At 40.1% G+C, this 21,434-nt stretch overlaps 3 protein-coding genes across 4 annotated transcripts; 1 reads left to right on the forward strand and 2 right to left on the reverse strand.

The window, feature by feature from the left end:
- Nucleotides 1–80: 80 nt before the first annotated feature.
- Nucleotides 81–8,156, forward strand: LOC133734858 (pleiotropic drug resistance protein 2-like). Its single transcript, XM_062162461.1, has 20 exons — nucleotides 81–758; nucleotides 1,096–1,216; nucleotides 1,446–1,534; nucleotides 1,696–1,780; nucleotides 1,917–2,207; nucleotides 2,285–2,375; nucleotides 2,792–3,692; nucleotides 3,764–3,924; nucleotides 4,060–4,163; nucleotides 4,278–4,437; nucleotides 4,525–4,605; nucleotides 4,753–4,901; nucleotides 5,204–5,536; nucleotides 5,707–5,997; nucleotides 6,079–6,162; nucleotides 6,481–6,614; nucleotides 6,698–6,925; nucleotides 7,056–7,227; nucleotides 7,309–7,563; nucleotides 7,826–8,156. Exons 1-20 carry the CDS (start codon nucleotides 400–402, stop codon nucleotides 8,093–8,095), a joined length of 4,359 nt encoding a protein of 1,452 aa, XP_062018445.1. The 5' UTR covers nucleotides 81–399; the 3' UTR covers nucleotides 8,096–8,156.
- A 168-nt stretch (nucleotides 8,157–8,324) lies between these two features.
- On the reverse strand, nucleotides 8,325–13,727 carry LOC133734859 (pentatricopeptide repeat-containing protein At1g71210, mitochondrial). Of its 2 annotated transcripts, XM_062162463.1 has the most exons (4): nucleotides 10,850–13,727; nucleotides 9,731–9,995; nucleotides 9,247–9,387; nucleotides 8,325–8,871 (listed from the first exon to the last, which is right to left on the reverse strand). In XM_062162463.1, the coding sequence occupies exon 1, from the start codon at nucleotides 13,558–13,560 to the stop codon at nucleotides 10,912–10,914; it is 2,649 nt and encodes an 882-aa protein (XP_062018447.1). In that variant the 5' UTR covers nucleotides 13,561–13,727; the 3' UTR covers nucleotides 8,325–8,871; nucleotides 9,247–9,387; nucleotides 9,731–9,995; nucleotides 10,850–10,911. The 2 variants fall into 2 exon arrangements, with proteins under 2 accessions (XP_062018447.1, XP_062018446.1); XM_062162462.1 differs by lacking the exon at nucleotides 8,325–8,871 and having other exon boundaries at nucleotides 9,043–9,387.
- An 895-nt stretch (nucleotides 13,728–14,622) lies between these two features.
- Nucleotides 14,623–20,721, reverse strand: LOC133734598 (uncharacterized). The gene is made up of 3 exons (XM_062162218.1): nucleotides 17,670–20,721; nucleotides 15,668–15,978; nucleotides 14,623–15,171 (listed from the first exon to the last, which is right to left on the reverse strand). Exons 1-3 carry the CDS (start codon nucleotides 20,522–20,524, stop codon nucleotides 14,822–14,824), a joined length of 3,516 nt encoding a protein of 1,171 aa, XP_062018202.1. The 5' UTR covers nucleotides 20,525–20,721; the 3' UTR covers nucleotides 14,623–14,821.
- Between the last annotated feature and the right edge of the window lie 713 nt (nucleotides 20,722–21,434).

Raw genomic sequence — 21,434 nt, forward strand, 5'->3', positions numbered from 1 at the left:
ACAAGCTTTTTTTTCAAAAGAAGAAGCACCATATTCCTGGGGACCATGATAACCATATATTTCCCATGTGAAAACCAGATACTTCATCCACATCCGAACGCCTTCTGTCTCTCTTTCTCTTTGTCAGCAATGTCAACATGAATCATGCGGGGCGTAGAATCTCTTTGGACTAAGAAAGACTGGTAGGGGAATCCTACTGTTATATAAACATAAGTTTAAGTACCTTCCCTCTTCTGAAGAAACAGTATCCGAATGCTTCCTCTGTTTTTTCTTTATTCTTCACTCATTCATTGCCAATATGTATTCTCAAACACTCTGTACCACAAAACATGATCTCATTTGATATTCCCTTAACTTAGTAGTAAGAAACTTGAATTTTCGGGTGAGGAAAGTTGAACAATGGCGGCTGCAGCATTGGCCGGAGAAGGCTTGGTGCGGTCTGGAAGTAGCATGAATTGGCGGGCAACAAGCATGAAAGACATGTGGAATGATCAGCCAGATGCATTCCAGAGGAGTGAGAGGAAGCGGGAGGAGGAGGAGGAGCTGAGGTGGGCTGCAATAGAGCGGCTGCCCACTTATGACAGGTTGAAGAAGGGGATGTTGAGGCAGGTCATGAGCGATGGAAGGATAATGCATGATGAGGTTGATGTTACAAAGCTTGGGGCAGATGATAAGAAGAAGTTGATGGATAGCATACTAAAGGTTGTTGACGATGATAATGAGAAATTTCTCAGGAAGCTCAGGGACAGGACTGACAGGTTAGTGTGTTCATGTCTAATGTGCTTCTTTTTAATCTAGCTGGTCTCCCAAATTTAGGAGGGTTTTCTATTGGTTAGCTATACTAGGAGATTATATTGTTAGGTTCTTGGTTCCTTATAAATATAGAGCTGCTCAATGTAGGAGTGATTCTGTATGGACTTCCCAGTTGTTCACTAGGCTCGCCAGTAGAATTTTTCCCAAAGCTTCTCATTTCACCCTTAAATCTTGAGTTCGAGCAGTAGGCAACCATCTTCCAGTGAAGAGAGTTAAAATGTATTTGGGGTTTAATTGAGTGACTTGATACATTTATTAACTAGTTTTTGTTTTCAAAAATAGGGTTGGAATCGAGGTTCCAAAGATTGAAGTGAGATTCCAGGATTTATCAGTCGAGGGAGATGCATATGTTGGGACCAGAGCACTTCCAACTCTGTACAATTCCACCTTAAATGCAATAGAGGTACAATTTCTAACTTCAAAAATTCTTGAATCACTAAGAATGGAATGATTAGTGGTCAATTTAAATGAAATTGGACTTGGGAAAAAGAATTATCTTCTAGAAAATTTTAAATTGCATAATATGAACTTGAAATTTCAGATTTGTAGCTGCAGGTTCTTCCTTATGCATATGTTTCTACTTGCTAAAGGGGGTTCTTTGTTTTTGCATTATTGTTTTTCAAATTCTATAGGGAGTTCTTGGACGTTGTGGGCTCTCTCCATCGAAGAAAAGGGTAGTGAAGATACTTCAAGATGTGAGTGGAATAGTGAGACCAGCAAGGTACATATCTGAAATCTTCATATAGTAGTGTTTTCACTATAGGCAGCATACCAGCTTTCACGATGGAATTTCACATATAGTATCTGCAAAGTAAAACCTATTGTTATGTATGGTTTCTGAAGTATGGTTTCCCTTTTGATTTATTGTTATTTGTTTTCCAGAATGACTCTACTTCTTGGACCTCCTGCCTCAGGAAAAACAACATTTCTAAAGGCACTTTCTGGAAAACTTGATGATGATTTAAGGGTCTGTCTTACTCTGATTATATATCTTTACTTTAATTATATTACTTTCCTTCCCTCTCCCTTACTCTTATTACGTCTATAAGTATGTTCTTGGGTCTACAACTTCATGTTCCCTTGCTGGTACTTTGGGTGAACAGGTAACAGGAAAAGTTACCTATTGTGGTCACGAGTTCTCCGAATTTGTTCCTCAGAGAACTAGTGCATATATTAGCCAGCATGATCTTCACTATGGTGAGATGACAGTACGCGAGACTCTTGATTTCTCTGGACGGTGCCTGGGAGTCGGAAGCAGGTATGAAATGCTGGCAGAAGCATCAAGGCGTGAGAAACAAGAAGGCATACAACCGGATCCTGAGATTGATGCATTCATGAAAGCCACAGCAGTGGCTGGCCAGAAAAGTAGTTTGATGACAGATTATGTTCTTAAGGTTTGCTTGCCAGACAAGAAATCCATCAATTCTTTCATCTTGCTTGACAAGCATAACATCTATTGATTCTCTAACAGATACTTGGATTGGATATTTGCGCTGATACTATGGTGGGTGATGACATGAGGCGGGGCATCTCTGGAGGGCAGAAGAAGCGTGTAACTACTGGTATGTATGAATTAATGTAAAAGGAATTTCTACACCGTCATCTATAACTGAGGCACTAAAGAAAGCAAAGCTTTATTCACCAATTCCTTGGACGTGGTTACTGAATCATAAATGCTGCAAATTTCGTAATGTGCAATGTTTCTAGTATCTCTTCCTCTCTATGTCTCCTTACACACACACATATTTACACTCTCACTTACAAACATGTATATGGAACAAAAATCGAAACAGCATCCTTTTGTCCATGACAATTTAGGTGCAGCCTATAGATATCTCTTTCTTTTAGGTTAGTGGTTATGCTACTTAGGCTGCACTATCATTCGCCTAATATCAAGTAAATAGATTCATTTTTATAAGGAATATATGTTTTAGCTTTCAGAGAGGATTGACTCAATCATCATTTTCATTGGATGTAGGGGAAATGTTAGTTGGGCCAGCAAGAGCCCTTTTCATGGATGAAATATCAACAGGATTGGATAGTTCCACCACATTTCAAATTGTCAAGTACATGAGGCAGATGGCTCATATAATGGACATGACAATGATCATTTCTCTCCTGCAGCCTGCACCAGAGACATTTGACCTCTTTGATGACATTATCCTACTCTCAGAGGGTCAAATTGTCTATCAAGGTTCCCGTGACAATGTTCTTGATTTTTTTGAACATATGGGCTTCAAATGCCCGAAAAGGAAAGGTGTTGCAGACTTTTTGCAAGAAGTAACTTCCAAGAAGGATCAAGAACAATACTGGTTTAAAAGGAATCAACCTTACAAGTATATCTCTGTACCCGAGTTTGCTCAAACCTTCAACTCCTTTTATATTAGTCAAAGGCTTTCAGAAGAGCTAAGAGTCCCTTATGATAAGTCTAGTACCCATCCAGGTGCTTTGGTGAAAGAAAAGTATGGAATCTCTAATTGGGAACTCTTCAAGGCATGCTTCTCAAGGGAATGGCTACTGATGAAGCGCAATTCATTTGTATACATATTCAAGACCACCCAGATAACAATCATGGCTGTAATCGCATTGACTGTGTTCTTAAGAACGGAAATGAAAGCTGGTCAAATACAAGATGCAGCAAAATTTTGGGGTGCATTGTTTTTCAGTCTCATCAATGTCATGTTTAATGGAATGGCAGAGCTTGCCATGACAGTTTTCAGGCTTCCTGTGTTCTATAAACAGAGAGATGCCTTGTTCTATCCCGGGTGGGCTTTCGGGTTGCCCCTTTGGATCCTCAGAATTCCCATTTCAGTAATGGAGTCAGGCATTTGGATCATTCTTACTTATTACTCCATTGGTTTTGCACCTGCTGCAAGTAGGTAGGTGCTGATTTATCTAGTCTTGGCGCATTTACTTATCTGCTCCTGTTGATAACTTATATTATTTGCAGGTTTTTCAAACAATTCTTGGCTTTCTTTGGAGTGCATCAGATGGCTCTCTCCCTCTTCCGTTTCATTGCAGCTGTTGGAAGAACAGAAGTTGTTGCACAAACAATTGGAACCTTTACCTTGCTACTGGTCTTTGTGCTTGGAGGTTTTATAGTTGCCAAAGGCAAGGTTTCCTTCTTTGGGGTTTGGAGTTTTCTCGACTTCACAACTCAAAAAAAAAAAAAAAAAAAAACAATGGTAATCTTTTCATGATTTTTTTAGCAAATATCAGAAACAGATACTACTTTTACTTGTGCAGATGACATTAAACCATGGATGATCTGGGGCTACTATATTTCTCCTATGATGTATGGACAAAATGCCATTGCCATTAATGAGTTTCTCGACAAAAGATGGAGCAGCGTAAGTTATCAGATCTATTAAGGCCTAGAGGAAGAAACTCCTTCATATTTCTATTGAAATTTAGTAGCCTCCTTTTTTTTGGCTATTGCATAAGTATCATTTTCTTGTGCACAGCCCATAACTGGTTCTAGCCAACCTACAGTTGGAAAGACCCTCCTTAAGGAAAGAGGACTGTTTGTAGACGAATATTGGTATTGGATTTGCATTGGAGCACTCCTTGGATATTCTCTTCTCTTTAACGTTCTTTTCATTGCAGCACTAACATTTTTGAAGCGTAAGTTTCTCACTATTTCACCTAGTAATTCTGTGCTTTTTAATTAGGAACCTCTACTAATTGTTCTTTTCCCGAACTCAATTTCAGCACTTGGTGATTCTAAAGCGGTAATTTCAGACGACCACTCTGATCTCAATACTAAAAAGCAGTTGACATCCAATTCAGAAGGTTGGTGTGGTTTATGCTACTTGTTCTCCTATTTTGGTGTCCATGATACTTTATTTGATGATGACAATGAGGGAAATTTTAACTAGTGCATAACATTTTATTGATAACTGTGTTCTAACTGTTATCATTTGCTATCTCTATATGTAGGCACTGATACTCCGGTGAGGAATACCAGAGAGACTACAAGCTCAAGCATGAGTTCTTCAAATACTGAATCTCGAAGAGGAATGGTGTTGCCCTTCCAGCCCCTTTCACTTGCTTTTGACCATGTTAACTACTATGTGGATATGCCTGCTGTAAGTCACTTCGTCCAATCCACCATGCAATATGTATCAAGATCTTTTTCTGCCAATTTCTAGTCATACTTTAAAAGACATGTAAACAGGTAATTAAACCTTGGTTATAAATTGGATTGAAAACTGAAATTTCAACTGGACATGTCAGAAATCACAAACTCTTAGGAGAGTAAACAACCAGATGCATAGTTCAAGTTGTATTTATTTTTATTTTTTTCCAAATTTAAAGTAGGAAATTACTGGCTTATAGTTCCAGATGTAGACTCTAGATCGATCCAATTAGTGCTTTCTCATACCATCAGGAAATGAAGAGTCAAGGGATTCAAGAGAGCAGATTACAACTGCTACGAGATGTCAGTGGTGCTTTCAGACCAGGTGTCTTAACAGCTTTAGTAGGAGTCAGTGGTGCTGGAAAGACAACCTTGATGGATGTTTTATCAGGAAGGAAGACTGGTGGGTACATTGAGGGTAGTATAAGCATTTCTGGCTACCCAAAAAACCAAGCTACATTTGCTCGAGTTAGCGGTTATTGTGAACAAAATGACATCCATTCTCCTTATGTGACGGTCTATGAATCCCTTTTGTATTCTGCATGGTTGCGTCTTGCTTCAGATGTAAAGAAGGAAACACGAAAGGTACTACTTTGATGATATTGTTTTGTGGACAAATTTATATTATTAACTGTAACAAAATTGCAACTTTTCCAGCTCAGAAAATATTTAACTATTGACATAAAATTCATCATGATGTGTTAGTAATGTTTAGACAACATTGAGCTTCACAAAACTTATCATTTATCATATAGATGTTTGTTGAAGAAGTCATGGAACTAGTTGAGCTTAACCCACTGAGGAATGCTTTAGTCGGACTTCCAGGAGTAGATGGTCTTTCAACTGAACAGCGGAAGAGGCTCACAATAGCTGTAGAGTTGGTAGCCAATCCCTCCATAATCTGTATGGATGAACCTACATCAGGCCTTGATGCTAGAGCTGCTGCAATTGTTATGCGTGCTGTAAGGAACACAGTAGATACTGGCCGAACTGTTGTGTGCACAATCCACCAACCAAGCATAGATATCTTTGAAGCTTTTGATGAAGTATGGTTTATCTCTTGATTCAATCCTTAGCACACTTTATGCTGTTCTAATTATATCAACATGATGCTGTTTCTTTTACAGCTACTTTTGATGAAAAGAGGAGGAAAAGTTATTTATGCTGGACCCCTAGGTTCTCATTCTCACAAACTTGTTGAGTATTTTGAGGTGAGTTTTATTTTTGTAATATGCTCGACTGATTAGACAATGAATTCCAAATTCACAATATATGTGTGATATGATATGAAAACCTAAGTTCACTGGTAACTAACACTCATGACCAAAGAACAGTAGTTAATATAGAAGTATAGAACATAAAGACAGTGAGTCTCCAAGACCAACTTGATTGAGAAGAAATTTGTGAGTTGCATGGAATAGTAGGAAATGGAAGATGAGGATTCCTGTGACCTAGTTCAATGAATAATAAGGAGCATGGTGATGGTGAACACTTATCCAAGTTTGACTGATGATTGGAACCTCTTGTAGAGTATTCCAAGGGTTCAAAAAATAAAAGACGGGTACAATCCTGCCACATGGATGTTAGAAATCAGCTCCACTGCAGTTGAGACTCAACTCCACATTGATTTTGCAGAAGTTTACGCCAATTCGGACCTCTATAGGTAAGGAAAATACAACATCACACTCTTCAGCAACAACATTGTGTGGGTTGTGAAATTTTTCTACATACTTTACCAATTTTCAGGAGAAATCAGGACCTCATCAGGCAGCTAAGCACTCCACAACCAGGTTCCAAGGATCTCTACTTCCCAACCCGCTACTCACAAAGTTTCTTAATTCAGTGCAAGGCTTGCTTCTGGAAACAACACTGGTCTTACTGGAGGAATTCGCACTACAATGCAATCCGGTTTTTCATGACAATTGTTATTGGTATCTTATTTGGTGTAATCTTTTGGGGAAAAGGAGACAAGATGTATGTTCATGTTTTTTAACAGTAGATACATTACTAGCTTTATGTCCATGGTCATGTTTCTGAAAATAGATGCACTAAAGTAACACATGGACGTTCACAAGAAACTATATGACAATTATATTTTCTACAGACACAAACAACAAGACTTGATTAACCTGTTGGGAGCAACTTATGCCGCTGTTCTTTTCCTCGGAGCCTCCAATGCTTCTGCAGTGCAATCTGTAGTGGCAACTGAGAGAACAGTATTCTATCGTGAACGGGCAGCAGGAATGTATTCCGAGTTGCCTTATGCCTTTGCTCAGGTAATAGATAGGTGCATATCTGTGTCTCACATTTCCTCTGCTCTGTGATTGTTAGTCATTATATTTTTTTTGGAGTTGCAGGTGGCTATAGAAACAATTTATGTTGCAATACAGACCTTCATCTATACTCTTCTGCTATATTCCATGATTGGATACCAGTGGAAGGTGGTCAAGTTCCTGTATTTCTATTACTTCATATTCATGTGCTTCACGTACTTTTCAATGTACGGTATGATGGTGGTTGCGCTAACTCCTGGCCACCAGATTGCTGCCATTGTTATGTCCTTCTTCCTGAGCTTTTGGAACTTGTTTTCTGGTTTCCTCATCCCTAGACCGGTATGTTATTAGAATTACTAATTTTTGTTTGGAATTAGATATGCAAGATCTAAGGATGCAGTCCTAAAACGAAATGAAGAGACTAAAGCTTCTAGTTATGAATTAGAAATTGTTCAGTGTGAAACATTTCACAAAACAGATGTGGGATTTAGATCTACTCTCAAAGAAAGCTGACACTGATTATCAGTAATGATTCAATCAATAAAGTCGTCTAGCACTGCACTACTGTATTAACCAAATAGTTCATGCTCTAATATTGCAGCTAATCCCAATATGGTGGAGGTGGTACTACTGGTGTTCCCCAGTCGCTTGGACAATCTATGGCATTTTCACATCTCAAGTTGGTGATTATAAGAGTTTACTCGAAATTCCGGGTGCAGCACCAAAGGCAGTTGATGCATTCCTTAAGGAGTATTTAGGCTATGACTATGACTTTCTTGTGCCAGTAGTCCTTGCTCATGTTGGTTGGGTACTCCTCTTCTTCTTTGTATTTGCCTATGGCATCAAGTTCCTCAACTTCCAAAGGAGATAGAGAAACTTCCATTTCTTTTCAAAATTAGATCTATAGATAACACAGCTACTTGTATTCATCAAAGGGATCTGAAATCTTGTGCTATAGTTTCTCCTCGTGTTTTGTTTGAATCTTTTTTTTTTTTTTTTTTGTCTAGAACTGTGCATGCCAAACCTTTTGTATTGGAGAAATTTATGAAGTTCTAATGAAATTTTAAGATGATTTGGTCATTCTTTTGATTTAAATTAGGCTTAATTTCCATAAGCCAATAAGGGTAAGTGGTAGTATCTGTAATATCGTGACCTCACACAATCAGACTTTCTAGTAGACTATCTCCCAAGACTTTCGTTTAGTGGTAAATATCATCCTCAGCCAAAGTAACCACAAGTAATACTAGCTCAGCTCAAAATCCTTGAGCCACATTCTTGAAATCTCAATCAACTGAATTTTAGATTATGTGCAACAGCTGCATAGAGTAACAAAAGGATGCTCTTCACCCCAGGATGCTTCTTGGTTCCCAAATCAAGTTCATCCCAATCCTCTGCATTTCCCAGATAACCATCTAGACAATTTGCTTCATCGGTCTCTAAGTTTTGCTTCCATCGCTGCTGTTGCTGTGGCCAACAGAACTGAAATACCACCACTCAGCCTTCCTGTGTTTACCATTGGCAAACAACGAGTGTAGCTTTTCTGCTTCTTCCAAACCAGAAAACGTAGGTTTAACCTTCATCACCATGATACTCCCATCAGCAGGTGTCCCACAGTACATATTGGCCTTCCCCCAAATAAATCTATACCTGCAATTTAGTTGGAAGAAACTACCCATAACAAGAAATGAAGAAAAACAATAGATTAAGAAATAAAAGAAGGCATAAGTAATAGTACAGCAGAGAGAGAGAGAGAGCAAAAAGTAAAATCATTATGTCATTGAATCTAGTTACAAAAGAAATCACAAAAAACCACCTAAATTCTGTGAATAAGATTAGTATACAATTATCTCACTCAGCAAATTCAAATTGAAACTACACTAAATACTGTTATAGTATACATATGTATATCTTAATGTGGAAACTGAGCTGATATATGAATGCTAAAGCTTCTATATTTAGAAGAAAATACAAACTAGTAACAGTGCAGTGAAGTTAATAGTCAAGGCTAGGAGGAAAATATACTTATAGTGACTGTGCTTTACTGCTTGCTCAGCAATCTATTCATGGCAAGTGCCAATATATGAATAAGTTCATTGACTGCTCCAATGAATCTTGTCCTGCATCATCATGCTTCAGCTTCCAGCTTCTAGAATTTATCAGCAGCTGTAGGAGGAAAATAAATATCAATATGTCATAAGGCAGTCTAATCTTTCTTCGAAATAATAAGTGCAATTCCACCACCATAGACCATTGCAACCCGAAATGCAATTGATTATAAAGTCATAAGTCAGTTTAATCTTTCTTTGAAATAACAAGTCCAATTCCACCACCATAGACCATTGGAAGACCCAAAATGCAACTGACTAATTTCCAAAGACAAATAGCAAACATTTATCATCAGAAGTATAAACTGAAGACTATACATGTTTCTGATCTAGAGGGATACAAAAAAAAGAAGATTATTAACTAAAATAACTGCCCAATATCCAAAGAATGAAGAGCGTACATTTACTTTTCCCTTCAGAATCACCCCCAGATGAAGAAGTGTGAGGGATAGCTGCTGCATCAAGTATGTCTTCAAGAAGGCATTGCCGGGAAGGCAGATGCAGTGTGCTTCTTGCAGCTGCTGCAACTACAGCAGCAGATAGAACCGGATAGTTGTCGCGCTCACCATATCTTCATCATCGCTAACAGTAAACCCAGCCATAGCAGCTGTGGTGAGAGAAAGATCATCCGCTCTACTCACCTCACAGTATTTCCCACGGCAAGCTCTGCAATCATGTTTACAAAACATTACAAGGAAAATAGATAAGTAAGCATCTGTCCATCGAGAAAACAAAATTTACAGTACTTCTGATACGATACTCTGAATTAGAAAATCCCGGCATGAAGTATATTAGCGACATAAGTAGTCTTTCTACCTTGAAAGTATATAACTATATATAATAATTCAGTACACTTACATGCTTGAATTAAAAATATCCAAAGAGAACACAAATTTAAAACTGGTCAGAGAATGCTCTATAGAGAGTTATGCTCAAATATCTTAACAAAACTAGGTGGTTATATCTCAAATTTTTTTCACATTTGTGGGGAGTATAATTTAGTAGGAAAGCCATATTCCTAGCTTCCTGAACCCAAAGATATGATGCCCTCAACTTGTTCGGACTCCTATAGGCAATACCCGTCTACAAGTTATGAACAAAAAACAATTTTTTCAATTTACTACAATTTCCAGTGGGTGAATTATTAATTTGGGAGGGTGCAACGCCACTCGTATACATTTCTCAGATGGAACCATTCAACCTGTAATTGTAGATATAACTAACCAAAAATTCCAGATATAACTTCACCCATTAGTAAAAACAGGCTTGATAAAAGTAAACGGTAAAATACATCTGTGTAATAGATACTTGAGAAGAAACATAAGTTTTACTAAAACAAATTATGTGATTAACAATTCTTTCTCAAGAGAGCCTGATCAACATTTGTTATCAAGGCCTACAAGAGACGTGGCATTGTCAGTTAGACATGTTAAATTCTACATGCTCATAAATTAGCTTAGATGTCTTTCCAAACAATAACAAAGACAAACCACAATAGATAAACAAATAATAACACATACCGCAATAGAGACTTCAATGAACGGCAATTAAATTCCTTGGACTGAGAATTAATAAATCCGAGTTAATCAAATCCCATCGTTTGCTTGTTTGGACTAAAACCTTTCACATACATAGCTTTTAGCCATCTGTTTGCCTCGTCTGTCCTGCCATGCTTAAGAAAACCTTGTACTAAGATTTCATAAGTCCATCGATTGGGCTCATACCCTTTCTGTGACATCCTATAGAACAATGCACAAGCATGGTCCATGTTGCTATTACTGAAACATCTAAGTAATAAATTGTATGTGTACACGTCTAGCGGAAAGCAGCTAGCAATTACTTCTTCCAAGTTCTCAATCTGTTGGCTCACCCAAATACGACCAGAAAATGCACCAATAAGCAGACCAAGGATTGAATTATCAGAGATCTCGATTTGCACCTCTCTTAGACGAACCCAAGCCTGGTACAGCTCTTGACTTTTCAAAGAATGCAACAGAAGTATGTTGCCAATAAAGGATGTAATGTGGCGGCCGACTTTCTCTAAGTCCTTAATGAGGATTACTGCTATATCGTATTCTTTATTCCAGCAGAGCAATTGTATAAGAAACTCATAGCAGTCATCGCTCGGAACCATTCCGTTCTCTCTCATTTCCCTAAGTAAGTTAAGTGCAATATCTGCTTTTTTAGCCTTGCACATACCAGTAATCATGGCACTGTAAAGTCTTCTCCTTATCTTTCTTCTGTGACGCAGATCATTGAAGTAGTTCAAAGCATCCGAATATCGTTCACTCTTCAAATAACTCTGCAACATAAGAACATCAGAACTCAAATTAGGTTCAATCCCACTACGCTGCATCATCTCTAATACTTTACTAGCCAAATCAGGCCTTTTGGCATGCCCAGCTCCATAGATGAAGAAGTTGTATATACGACAAGTAGGTTCCCGGCAAGACAACTGCATCTCCAATAAGGTGAAAAATTGCTGGTCTGTATTTACCGGATTTCCCGTATCACATAAAGAGCAAATTACATCTCGGAACAGCTTATGAGTTGGTGAGTGACCATGTACTTGCATTTCAATCAGAAGTCTAGCGGCAATATCACCCTTATTTAACTTGCAAAAACCTTCAATCAAGTTGATGTATGTACTCTCTCTACGAACTTCACTTATTCTGTTAAGTTCCTCATGTATCAAATAACCGTCTTCTACCCTCCTAGTTTTGCAAAGAGTTGTAATGAACTTGTCATAGGTGGAACCACTCGGCATAAGATTCCGCTCTAAAGCAAAAATAACCAACTCCTTCATCTTATCAAGCTTTCCCTCTCTGCACAAAGCATCTGCCAATATAGAAAATGTTTTCCTACCTGGAAAGTAACCTTGGTCAAGAGAGGATTTCAACACTCCATATGCTTCGTCAACGCTGCCATCCCCACAGAAAGTATTGATCAAATAGTTGTAAGACATGCTATTGGGGGTGAGCCCAAACTCAGACCTTGAATCATACAACTCAATCGCGATATCCAGCATTCCCACTTTGCAAAAGAAGCACAGTGCAGCATTCATAGTGACGGTATCGGGTGATATCTCACGCTCCTTCATCTCCAACATGAGATCACAAACCTCCTCGAGTCTAACCTCCCTCAAAAGTTTACCAATCAAAATATTGTACCTAAACACATCGGGAACATACCCTTCCAATGACTTCTTGCTCTGTAAAAACTCCAATGCTTGATCTAACCTCCCAGCCTGCGCAAGGTCTCCAATCCACACAGCATAAGCACTCTCCATAGAAACCACCCCCAAGTCCCGAAACTCATCCATCAACTTAATAGCACGCTCGAACATCTTATGCTGACACAATGCACGAACAAGAACCCCCACCGCAGAGCCATTGGCCTTGCCCTCAGTCACTAATCTTCTCAGATACCCCTCCGCCTCATCCAACAAGTTCCGCTTGCAGAACCACTTGAGCATGACGGAATGCGTGATTTCATTCTCGAAACCCCTCATGGAAATCTGATTAGCCACCACCTCGACGGCGTCGAAACACTTCTCCTCCACCAGAGCATTCAAAAGCACATGGTAGCCAAAAGCATCCAAGTCGAGTCCCTGAAAGCGCATTCTGCCGAACAGCTGCAACGCAACTTCAGGCTTGCCGGAGACGGCGTAGCCCATGACCAATGTATCATGAAACCGAACGCCGTGGTCGTCGAACTTGTGCCTGCGGAAGTTGGCGAGGAAGTCGAGCATGAGGGACATGAGCTTGGCGCGTGAGAGGATCTTGAAAATGGCGTTGAAGGTGGCGCGCGTGTGGTAGAAGCGGTTCTGGCGGCCGACCCAGTCGAAGAACTTGAGGCAGGAGAGGACGTCGTGCTCGTGCTCGTGGCCGTAGCGGAGGACCTCGAGCACTAAAGCCTCGGAGAGGTGGAGGTCGAGATGCGAAAGGGCGAGGTCGGCGGAGGAGAGCTGGTGGTGGTGGTTGAAGTGGTCGCTGTCGGAGGTGGCTTTGAGGATTTGGAAGATTTGGTGGAGGAGGAGGCGGTTGCCGGACTTGAACCATTGCTTGAAGGAGAGGACGATGTCCTTGGCCGGGATCAAGCACGTTGTAGTGGTGGTTGTTGCGGCGGTGGTGGTGAATGGAATTGAAGTTGAATCAATGCCGGTGAGGATGCCAAGTGACTTGGTCCTATGAGAAGAAGATTTGGCTAGATTTTTCAGTGAAAAAAGCATATCTAAAATCTCTCTGTTAGATAAGGGTTGAGGGGTTACTAGGGTTTATAGGGGTTTTGGGGATTTAGGGGCGGCCTTGGCTGGGCGAGGCGGAGGAGAGAGAGAGAGAGAAACCAAAGTGATGTGGAGGGCAAATTTGAGGAGTTAACTTCGCCCACATTTGCAGCACTGATTTTTGACGTAGGATTTGGAAATTCAAAGACGGAGACGGGGTAAGTTCAACTTTTCTTTTAAGAAATTATGCTATAAAAATAAAAATAAAAATAAAACAAAAATCTACTTCATAAATATAACACGAATACTATGATAGAAGATGAATTTTCATATTTGGGTCGACATAGCATGAGTCACATAGTGGACATCACTAATCGAATGAAGAATTGGTGGGCGTGGATACAAATATACAATTAGGTCGGCAAGAAGCACAAGGGAACAATAATTTGTTGCATTGCACACTAGAAGGTTAGCTAGTTAGCAATAATATTCTTGCTCTAACTTTTCGGTTCAATCAGTAGTTATTTCAAGAAAAATCATAATTTTTAGGAGAATTTTAGTAGCTTTTTTTTTTTTTTTTTTTTTGGGTGGGGGGAGGTCGATGGACTTCGACAAATTCAAATGTGCACAAGAGCCTCTTCCGAATTTACCATGAGCCATACTCATATACCAAAAAAAACAAAAACTTTTATCACAAAAGACATTTATAGTCAGATACATAAATCTCTTGAATCGAGTGCTACGTTTCATTTTCCAACCATTCTCATACCCTCGAATTAAAAAAAAAAAAAAACAAAAACAAAAACAAAAACAAAAACAAAAACAAAAAAACAAAACAAAACAAAACAAAAAAACCGAAAAAGCCATAAACAAGAACCGCAGAGCTATGGGCTCACTGAAAAATTACTCTATGTAATTGGCTCTACTTCTCTGTGTTGATGTCAAGTATAGATGTTAGTATAGGCTTGCGCATGTAAGCATTGCCTAGTACAAAACCTCCACACTTCAATATCATCTGTTTGCGATCTCAGGTAACTTTAATTTGTATTCAAACTTGCTAGCAGACCATCTCTAGTGGTAATTAACATCCTCAACCAAAATAACCACAAGTAATACTAGCTCAGCTCAAACTCCTTGAGCCACATTCTTGAAATCTACAAAATTCAATCAACTCAATCTTAGATTATGTGCAACAGTTGCATAGAGTAACAAAAGGGCTTTTCATCAAGTAACACATAATATAATATGAGTTACTGTTGTTGATCATTCATAGAGAAGCATTTGCAATAGCCTTGATTTGTTTCTTGCTCTTCACCCCGAAGTGCTTCTTGGTTCCCAAGTCAAGTTCATCCCAATCGTCTGCATTTCCCAAATAACCATATAGACAATTTGCCTCATCAGCCTCCAAGTCTTGCTTTCCATTGCTGCTGTTGCTGAGGCCAACAGAATTGATATACCGCCATTCAGCCTTCCCATGTTTGTTATCAGCAAACAGCTTGTGAAGCCTTTCTGCTTCTTGCAAACCAGAAAATGTAGGCTGAAACTTCACCACCATGACACTCCCATCGGCAGGTTTCCCACAGTACATATTGGTCTTCCTCCCAACAAATCCTATACCTGCAATTTAGTTGCAAGAGACTACCCATAACAAGAAAAGAACAAATACAGATCAAGCAAATAGAAAAAACATGTCATACAAAACAAACAAAGTATTTGGCCGACCAGAAAGTTCAATTACCAAAAGTGTGTTAAAGGGGGCATCAACTTGGTTTTTAAAATGTAAAAATGCAACTGTGCTGCATAGACAGTCCGAGTAGAGAGTCTACAGTCAATCATCAAGATTCATTCATATTGAAATAATAGATGAGGATCAATACTTCAAAATTTGGAAAATCATTCCCCTTCCCTGAAGGTTGTACTGATAAAAACAATATTAGCAAATCATTTTGATGCTGTGAACAAATCAAGAGTGGAAGAAACGATAATTTAAAAGAGAACAAAAAAAAAGAAAGGAAAAAAAAAAGGTGGAAATCCTGTCACACCTAGCTCCTATAGGATCCTGAAAAATCATTGAAATATGTGGGAAAAACCCCAGTGACTTGATGACACTTACTTGTAAGAATAGCCTCTAGAACTTCAACATTTACCGTCAGCCTTTCATCTTCAGGATTTTTATTTGCTACAGAACTATTGTGTATGACAACAACAGGAGGCCAGATAACTAGGTCCTCCTTCAGAGCCAAGGTTTCTGCATCTGGCAAATTCCGCTGAACCCACCTAGTGTTTGAGACTGCTGTACTGTCCCATCCCAAGAGCACACAAAGTGCTTTATGAAAGCCCAGGTGTTCTGCTTTGAAACCAACCTTTGGCGACAAGAAGGCATGCCTTGCTAAGGTTGCCGTTTCTACAAACTCTTTGGAATTGCTGATACAACAGAAAAAAGATTGAGTTATCATCAAAGCAATCCATTGAAGCCTACCAACTAGGTAGGACAACTATGTCATTTCAACATTATGTTGCAGGACATGAGGTAAATGGGAATAACTGACCATCTTCATTACTCAAAAATGAGAAATATATCCCTAGTGTGGGACTCATGTAGTATAAAGTTTAGCTTCCATTAAAGCCTACATGAATTGCGTAGGACGATGGAGCTGTGATTATAGCTTAGCTGTGAAATTCTGTTGAAGCCTAACCATATCACTTCAGTATTATGTGGCAGGACTGGGTAAATGGGGAATAGCAGACAACATCATGGTTCACAAATTAGAAACATATCCCTAGCGAGCGTGTATGCATGAAGTTCAGCTATTATCAATATCGCATTCTTAAACAAGTAGCTTTCTAAGCTGACATAAAACCTGGACAACTGAAGACTTACTAGGTTACAAGATCTGAAAGTGCCAGAAGCCATAGATTTAAGAATGCTGAGATTTCCACGCCCCGCGGATAAAACATCAAGCAAAAAAAAAAAAAAACAGAGAGAGAGATTGCCAATGGATTTCTTCCATAAAGGTATTTCGGACTTCAGAATACTGAAAGGGGATGGTAAACCTACAGTTATCATATCTCAATATCTACTACCAAAAACGTTCAAGGTCCAAGGAGCTTCAACTTCATGACACTTGGAACGAAAAAAAATCAATAGACGCAGCAATGGAGGGAAGGGGAGAGGAAATTCTAACAAAAGAGTCATCAAACAAAGGAAAGCTTTTCTCATAAGCATCATGATGCATGAATATGAGTTCTCTATGCTCTAATATCAAATTATACAGCAAAACTTTTGGCATTAACCATTCAACAGCATATTTTCCCTCACTTCCGATCCACATAGAGGGAACTCAATACCAATTCTGGGAGCCAAAGAAAATGCCTTAATTCAGTCCTAACTGCTCATAGATGCATTTTCAACAATTTGGTTACTACAAGAGGTGATAGGCTGCTAAAATTTGAAAATCTCGCTTTCAGACAGGAAGAGTTAATCTCTGTTTCTCTACTTTTTACAATGTTCACTTTCCATCAACCTTTTACATCATCTTTTCATCTTGTAGGCTGTTAATGGGAGTTTATACTTGGTCAGGTTGAGCGAGCATTATGAAACTAGATTGAAACAATTAAAATATAAAAGTTCCTCCAAGCCATTATGCTGCACTGACAATAAGAGAGCCTGTGGATTCTAGATTTCCAGAAGCTAGTATAGACCAATTAATTTTATCATTCCCAAGGCAGAGAGTTCAAAACCTCTAACCTCCTTGCACCCAAAAATTAAGAGTAACAAGTCAAAACCCCCAAGACAGACCAATATTCTCAGAAAGTCCCTCCAAGAAAACCCAGACTCCAAATCAAAGTGTGGCTATTTGTCTTGTTCAGGAAAATAACTATAATTTAAAACCAAAACCTAAATGCACTTCTATCAGAGTATCAAGTCAAAACCTCCGAAACAGATCAATATTCGGACGATCCCAGACTCAAATCAAGGTGTGGCTATTTATCTTTTTCAGGAAGATAACTATAACTTAAAACCAAACCTAGTTGCACTTCTATCAGATATTAAATTGCTGTAAGTTAGAGTTAAAATTTAAACTTAAGTACATATAACGACTTAGATGACAGACCTGGCACACACGCAACACTTTCCTCCTTTTCCTTCCATGATTTTCCTTCTTTGAGGTGGGTTCTCAATCAAAATGTTAATGAACTTAATGAAGGCATCATCTACCAGCTGCTTAAACTCCTTAGAGTCTTCAGGCGGTTCTTTCTTTGCAGCTCTCACATCAACTTTTGAAAGACTACCCCCTTGAGGACGAATGCTTCCATTAAAATCACCTTTCTTAACATTTGGAATACCATTCCCTTGAGGATGAATGCTTCCAGTAGCATCTGTCTTAACTATAGAATGACCACCCCCTTGAGGATGAATGCTTCCAATAAAACCATTCGTCTTGACTTGTGGAAGAGCACTCCCCTGAGGATAAATGCTCCCAGCGGCAGCATCAGTCTTAGCTTTTGGAATTCCATCCCCTTCAGGATGAATACTTCCACTGAAGTCATCTGTTTTTCTTATTCGAGATTTGTATTGTTCTCGAGGCTTGAAACCTAAAATGTTGATATTAGGATCATTTGCAGAAGGCCCCAAACGCATCTTCACACTGCCAGGTGATTTCATAGGTGGTCTCAAACGCGTTTTTACGCTTCCAGTTGATAATTTGGGAGGTCCCAAACGCTCCTTTACATGTATCCTAGCAGATTTGGATTGTTCGCCATAATGCTCTTGCGTAGATGCTGGCAGTTCAGAATTCGGTAACAAACTGTCGGAATTCAGGTTGTTGATATGCTCAGCATTCCATTGGTCCTCTCCATAGTTCATACGCCACTGTTGCTCTCCAGAGGTTGTGACGCCTTGATCATTGTTCCATTGTTCCCCTCCATTCTCCATACGCCATTGTTGCTCTCCATACGTTGTCACACCTTGATCATTGTTCCATTGATCCCCTACGGAGATCACACCTCGATGGATGTTACATTGATCCTCTCCAGAGGTCACACCTTGTGCAATGTTCCTTTGATCCACTCCACAGGTCACACCTTGGTCGATGGAACCTTGTTCAGTGTTCCTTTGATCCACTGCACGGGTCACACCTTGGTCAATGTTCCATTGACCATCTCCACAGATCACATTTTGCTCCATGTTCCAGTGATCCTCTCCACAGGTAGCAGCATATTGCTGCTGCATATCCTCAGTAGTAGTCAACTGCATGTCAACTTCATAGCTCGAGTTCTGTACATTACAAGAGGGGTTCAAATCAGGGAAGAACTTAGACTTTGAGTGATTGCCGGATTGTTGCTCCTTCATGGCAACTTTTCTCAATGCCCACCTTCCCAGAGGGGTCATGGATGCCAGGCTTTCGGCTGCTGCCAACCTCTGTTGGCAACCACCATAAGCCTCGAGCAAGCCTTGATCTTCATCAGGCAGAACCAGTCTCTCTAGGTTACCTTCATATGATAAAGGCTCGACCTCTCTTTCATGACCAACATCTACTCCTAATCTGAAGCCCTGGGTTTCATTGTTCCGGCACACCTCTGTTCTTGAATTAGAAGAACCCAAAACTTCATCATAGCAGGGGATTGATGGTTCACTTGTAGATTGATGGTTGGGGAAAACATTTGTTGGTTCCATATAATCATGATATTGGTCCAACTGGCAATTCTCATGAGTGCCTGCTCCAACAGAGCCATTGCTACCACCAACCCTGTACACAACAGAATCAACAACGCTTGGCGTCAAATGACTTGGAGGCCTTGAGTCTTCTCCAACAGTAGCCATCTTTTTATAGAGCAAGTCAAGAAGGAACAAGGCATCCATGTCACCACTGTCATTTCTTTTCATTCCAGGAACCTTGTAGTCCCTACCCATTTCCTCTTTCGGACTCTGCTGAGCCCACCTGGGGTGCACCAACTCATTCCTTCTTGGTGTTTGACCATGAGAATATCCACCATGGCCAATAGGCCCCTCAGCCATTGCTCTGCTTTTGTTAAACTCATCCGAACCGCGAAAACCCTCATTCAAAGCAATTGGTGAACTCCCATGTGAGTGTCTTGGTGTGAGTCCTTGAGAATATCCAGCATGGCTGCCAACAGGCCCCTCAGCCGTTGCTCTGCTTCTGCCGCGAAAACCCTCATTCAAAGCTTCTGATGCACCACCTGCATTGTCTACCAACTCATCGTGTCTCGCTGTTTGACCTTGAGAATATCCACCATGGCCCATTTCTCTGCTTCTGTTGAATTCGCCGCGAAAACCCTCACTCAAAGCAATTGATGAACCTCCATAGTCCACCAACTCATTCTGTCTAGGCGTGTGACCTATTGGCAACTCAGCCATTGCTCTGCTTCTGTCATATTCATCTCGAACGCCGCGAAAAACCTCCATTGATGAATACCCAGTTCCAGAAGTAAACTTGGGCTCGTCTTCCACCAGAGTCGCATATGGGATTGGGCGATGGTCCTCCTCGTTTTCTTGGAGACCAAGATGGGATTTCGGCAATGGCGACGTGAACCCACGATGATCAAAATGCCCATACTGCTCTCTCTGGTCCACACCCAAACCCCTTCCGCCATAACCCATTTCATAATCCAGTCTATAACCACCACTCCGGTTGCTATAATCCAAGTCGGGTCGGTTCAGACCCGGAACCTTTCTCGGGTTAGAACCCGGATTCGGGGTCTGGGCCAGCAGATTGTTCCACTGAAACTTCATCGACAGTGATTCGCATTGACGCAAGCCGCCGCTCAAATGTGTCTGCGACGGTTTCAACGGTTGCCTATATGAATCGACGTCGTCTTCATAGTACTCTCTTTCGGTTTGGTCCGAACCCGAAACCCGACGCGAGTACGAAAGTCGGTTTCCTTCCGTCGTCTCACCGTCGTTAGTCGAAGACCGACCCGCAAAGTCACAATACCTCCGCTTCTTCATTCTCAGTAATCCGACGACAGAATATACGCCGGAAACGACGTCGTAGAGGAGTGACCGAGTTTTCCGAAGCGAACTTGAAAACCGGCGCACAAAACAAAACCCTAGAAAAGACGTGTGTTTGATTTTGTTTGGAGGAGAGAGAAGGTGTGGAAGAAACGGCGGCGTTTTTGGGGGCGTGACGGCGGTGGGGTTTGTATTCTTGGAATCTTGGTTACTGGGATACGGAGAGGAGATTAGGATGCGCCGAGAAATTTGTGAGAGGGAATGGAACGAGTAAAAAATTTCAAGTTTATTGGGGAGTGTGGGGGGGGTGATCGGGTGCGGGTCGATTTGGTGAAGCTGGTGAGGTGGCGGAAGGTGATTGGGAGAAGTGGGAGGTAAAGGGCAAAGGGTCTGGGCTTTCGACACGTCCGTTCAGTGGTTCAATCAGGAGAGGAGGATTGCGTGCCCTTATTTTCGTGGACGGGCTTGACTTTTTTATATTTTTGAAAAGAATTTGAATTTTTAGGCTCTTCTGTTCTCTCAAACTCACTTGGAAGCCATCGAAAAAATCTCACTTGGAACTTGGAAGCTTATCGAGTTCAAAGTTTCAAACTAAGAGTGCCCATCTTCAAACTAAGATAAAAGAAATTTTATTTATTGACATTTTTCATATAAAATATGATAAGTTGATATTGACACGTGTCAACATTTCAATCTTCGTAATCTTTACACAGACAATAATCGTAAGATTGAATAGTGTGTTAGTGATCTGATTCGTTTAAAGTTATCGGTGGTTGCTTCACTCTTTTCAAAAAGACTGCCGGTGGTTGTATGAATAATAAAAGTGTCGGTGGCTCATAATTTGACTGGCTAAAAAAAAAAAAAAATTATGTGTCTTTTTTTTCTTCCCCTAAAATATTTAATGATT

Source organism: Rosa rugosa, chromosome 2 (genome assembly GCF_958449725.1).
Source record: "Rosa rugosa chromosome 2, drRosRugo1.1, whole genome shotgun sequence".
NCBI lineage: Eukaryota > Viridiplantae > Streptophyta > Magnoliopsida > Rosales > Rosaceae > Rosa > Rosa rugosa.

What these genes read in the sequence shown, in the direction of transcription:
- LOC133734858 (XM_062162461.1), top strand. Translation starts at nt 400, where the DNA reads ATGGCGGCTGCAGCATTGGCCGGAGAAGGCTTGGTGCGGTCTGGAAGT. An exon ending in TAAAGAAGGAAACACGAAAG is followed by an intron (nt 5,537 to 5,706) that starts GTACTACTTTGA and finishes TTTATCATATAG; the next exon opens with ATGTTTGTTGAAGAAGTCAT. An exon ending in TGCCTTATGCCTTTGCTCAG is followed by an intron (nt 7,228 to 7,308) that starts GTAATAGATAGG and finishes TTGGAGTTGCAG; the next exon opens with GTGGCTATAGAAACAATTTA.
- LOC133734598 (XM_062162218.1), bottom strand. Translation starts at nt 20,524, where the DNA reads ATGAAGAAGCGGAGGTATTGTGACTTTGCGGGTCGGTCTTCGACTAAC. An exon ending in AAGTGTTGCGTGTGTGCCAG is followed by an intron (nt 15,979 to 17,669) that starts GTCTGTCATCTA and finishes CTGTTGTATCAG; the next exon opens with CAATTCCAAAGAGTTTGTAG. An exon ending in TCTAGAGGCTATTCTTACAA is followed by an intron (nt 15,172 to 15,667) that starts GTAAGTGTCATC and finishes ACTAAATTGCAG; the next exon opens with GTATAGGATTTGTTGGGAGG.
- LOC133734859 (XM_062162463.1), bottom strand. Translation starts at nt 13,560, where the DNA reads ATGCTTTTTTCACTGAAAAATCTAGCCAAATCTTCTTCTCATAGGACC.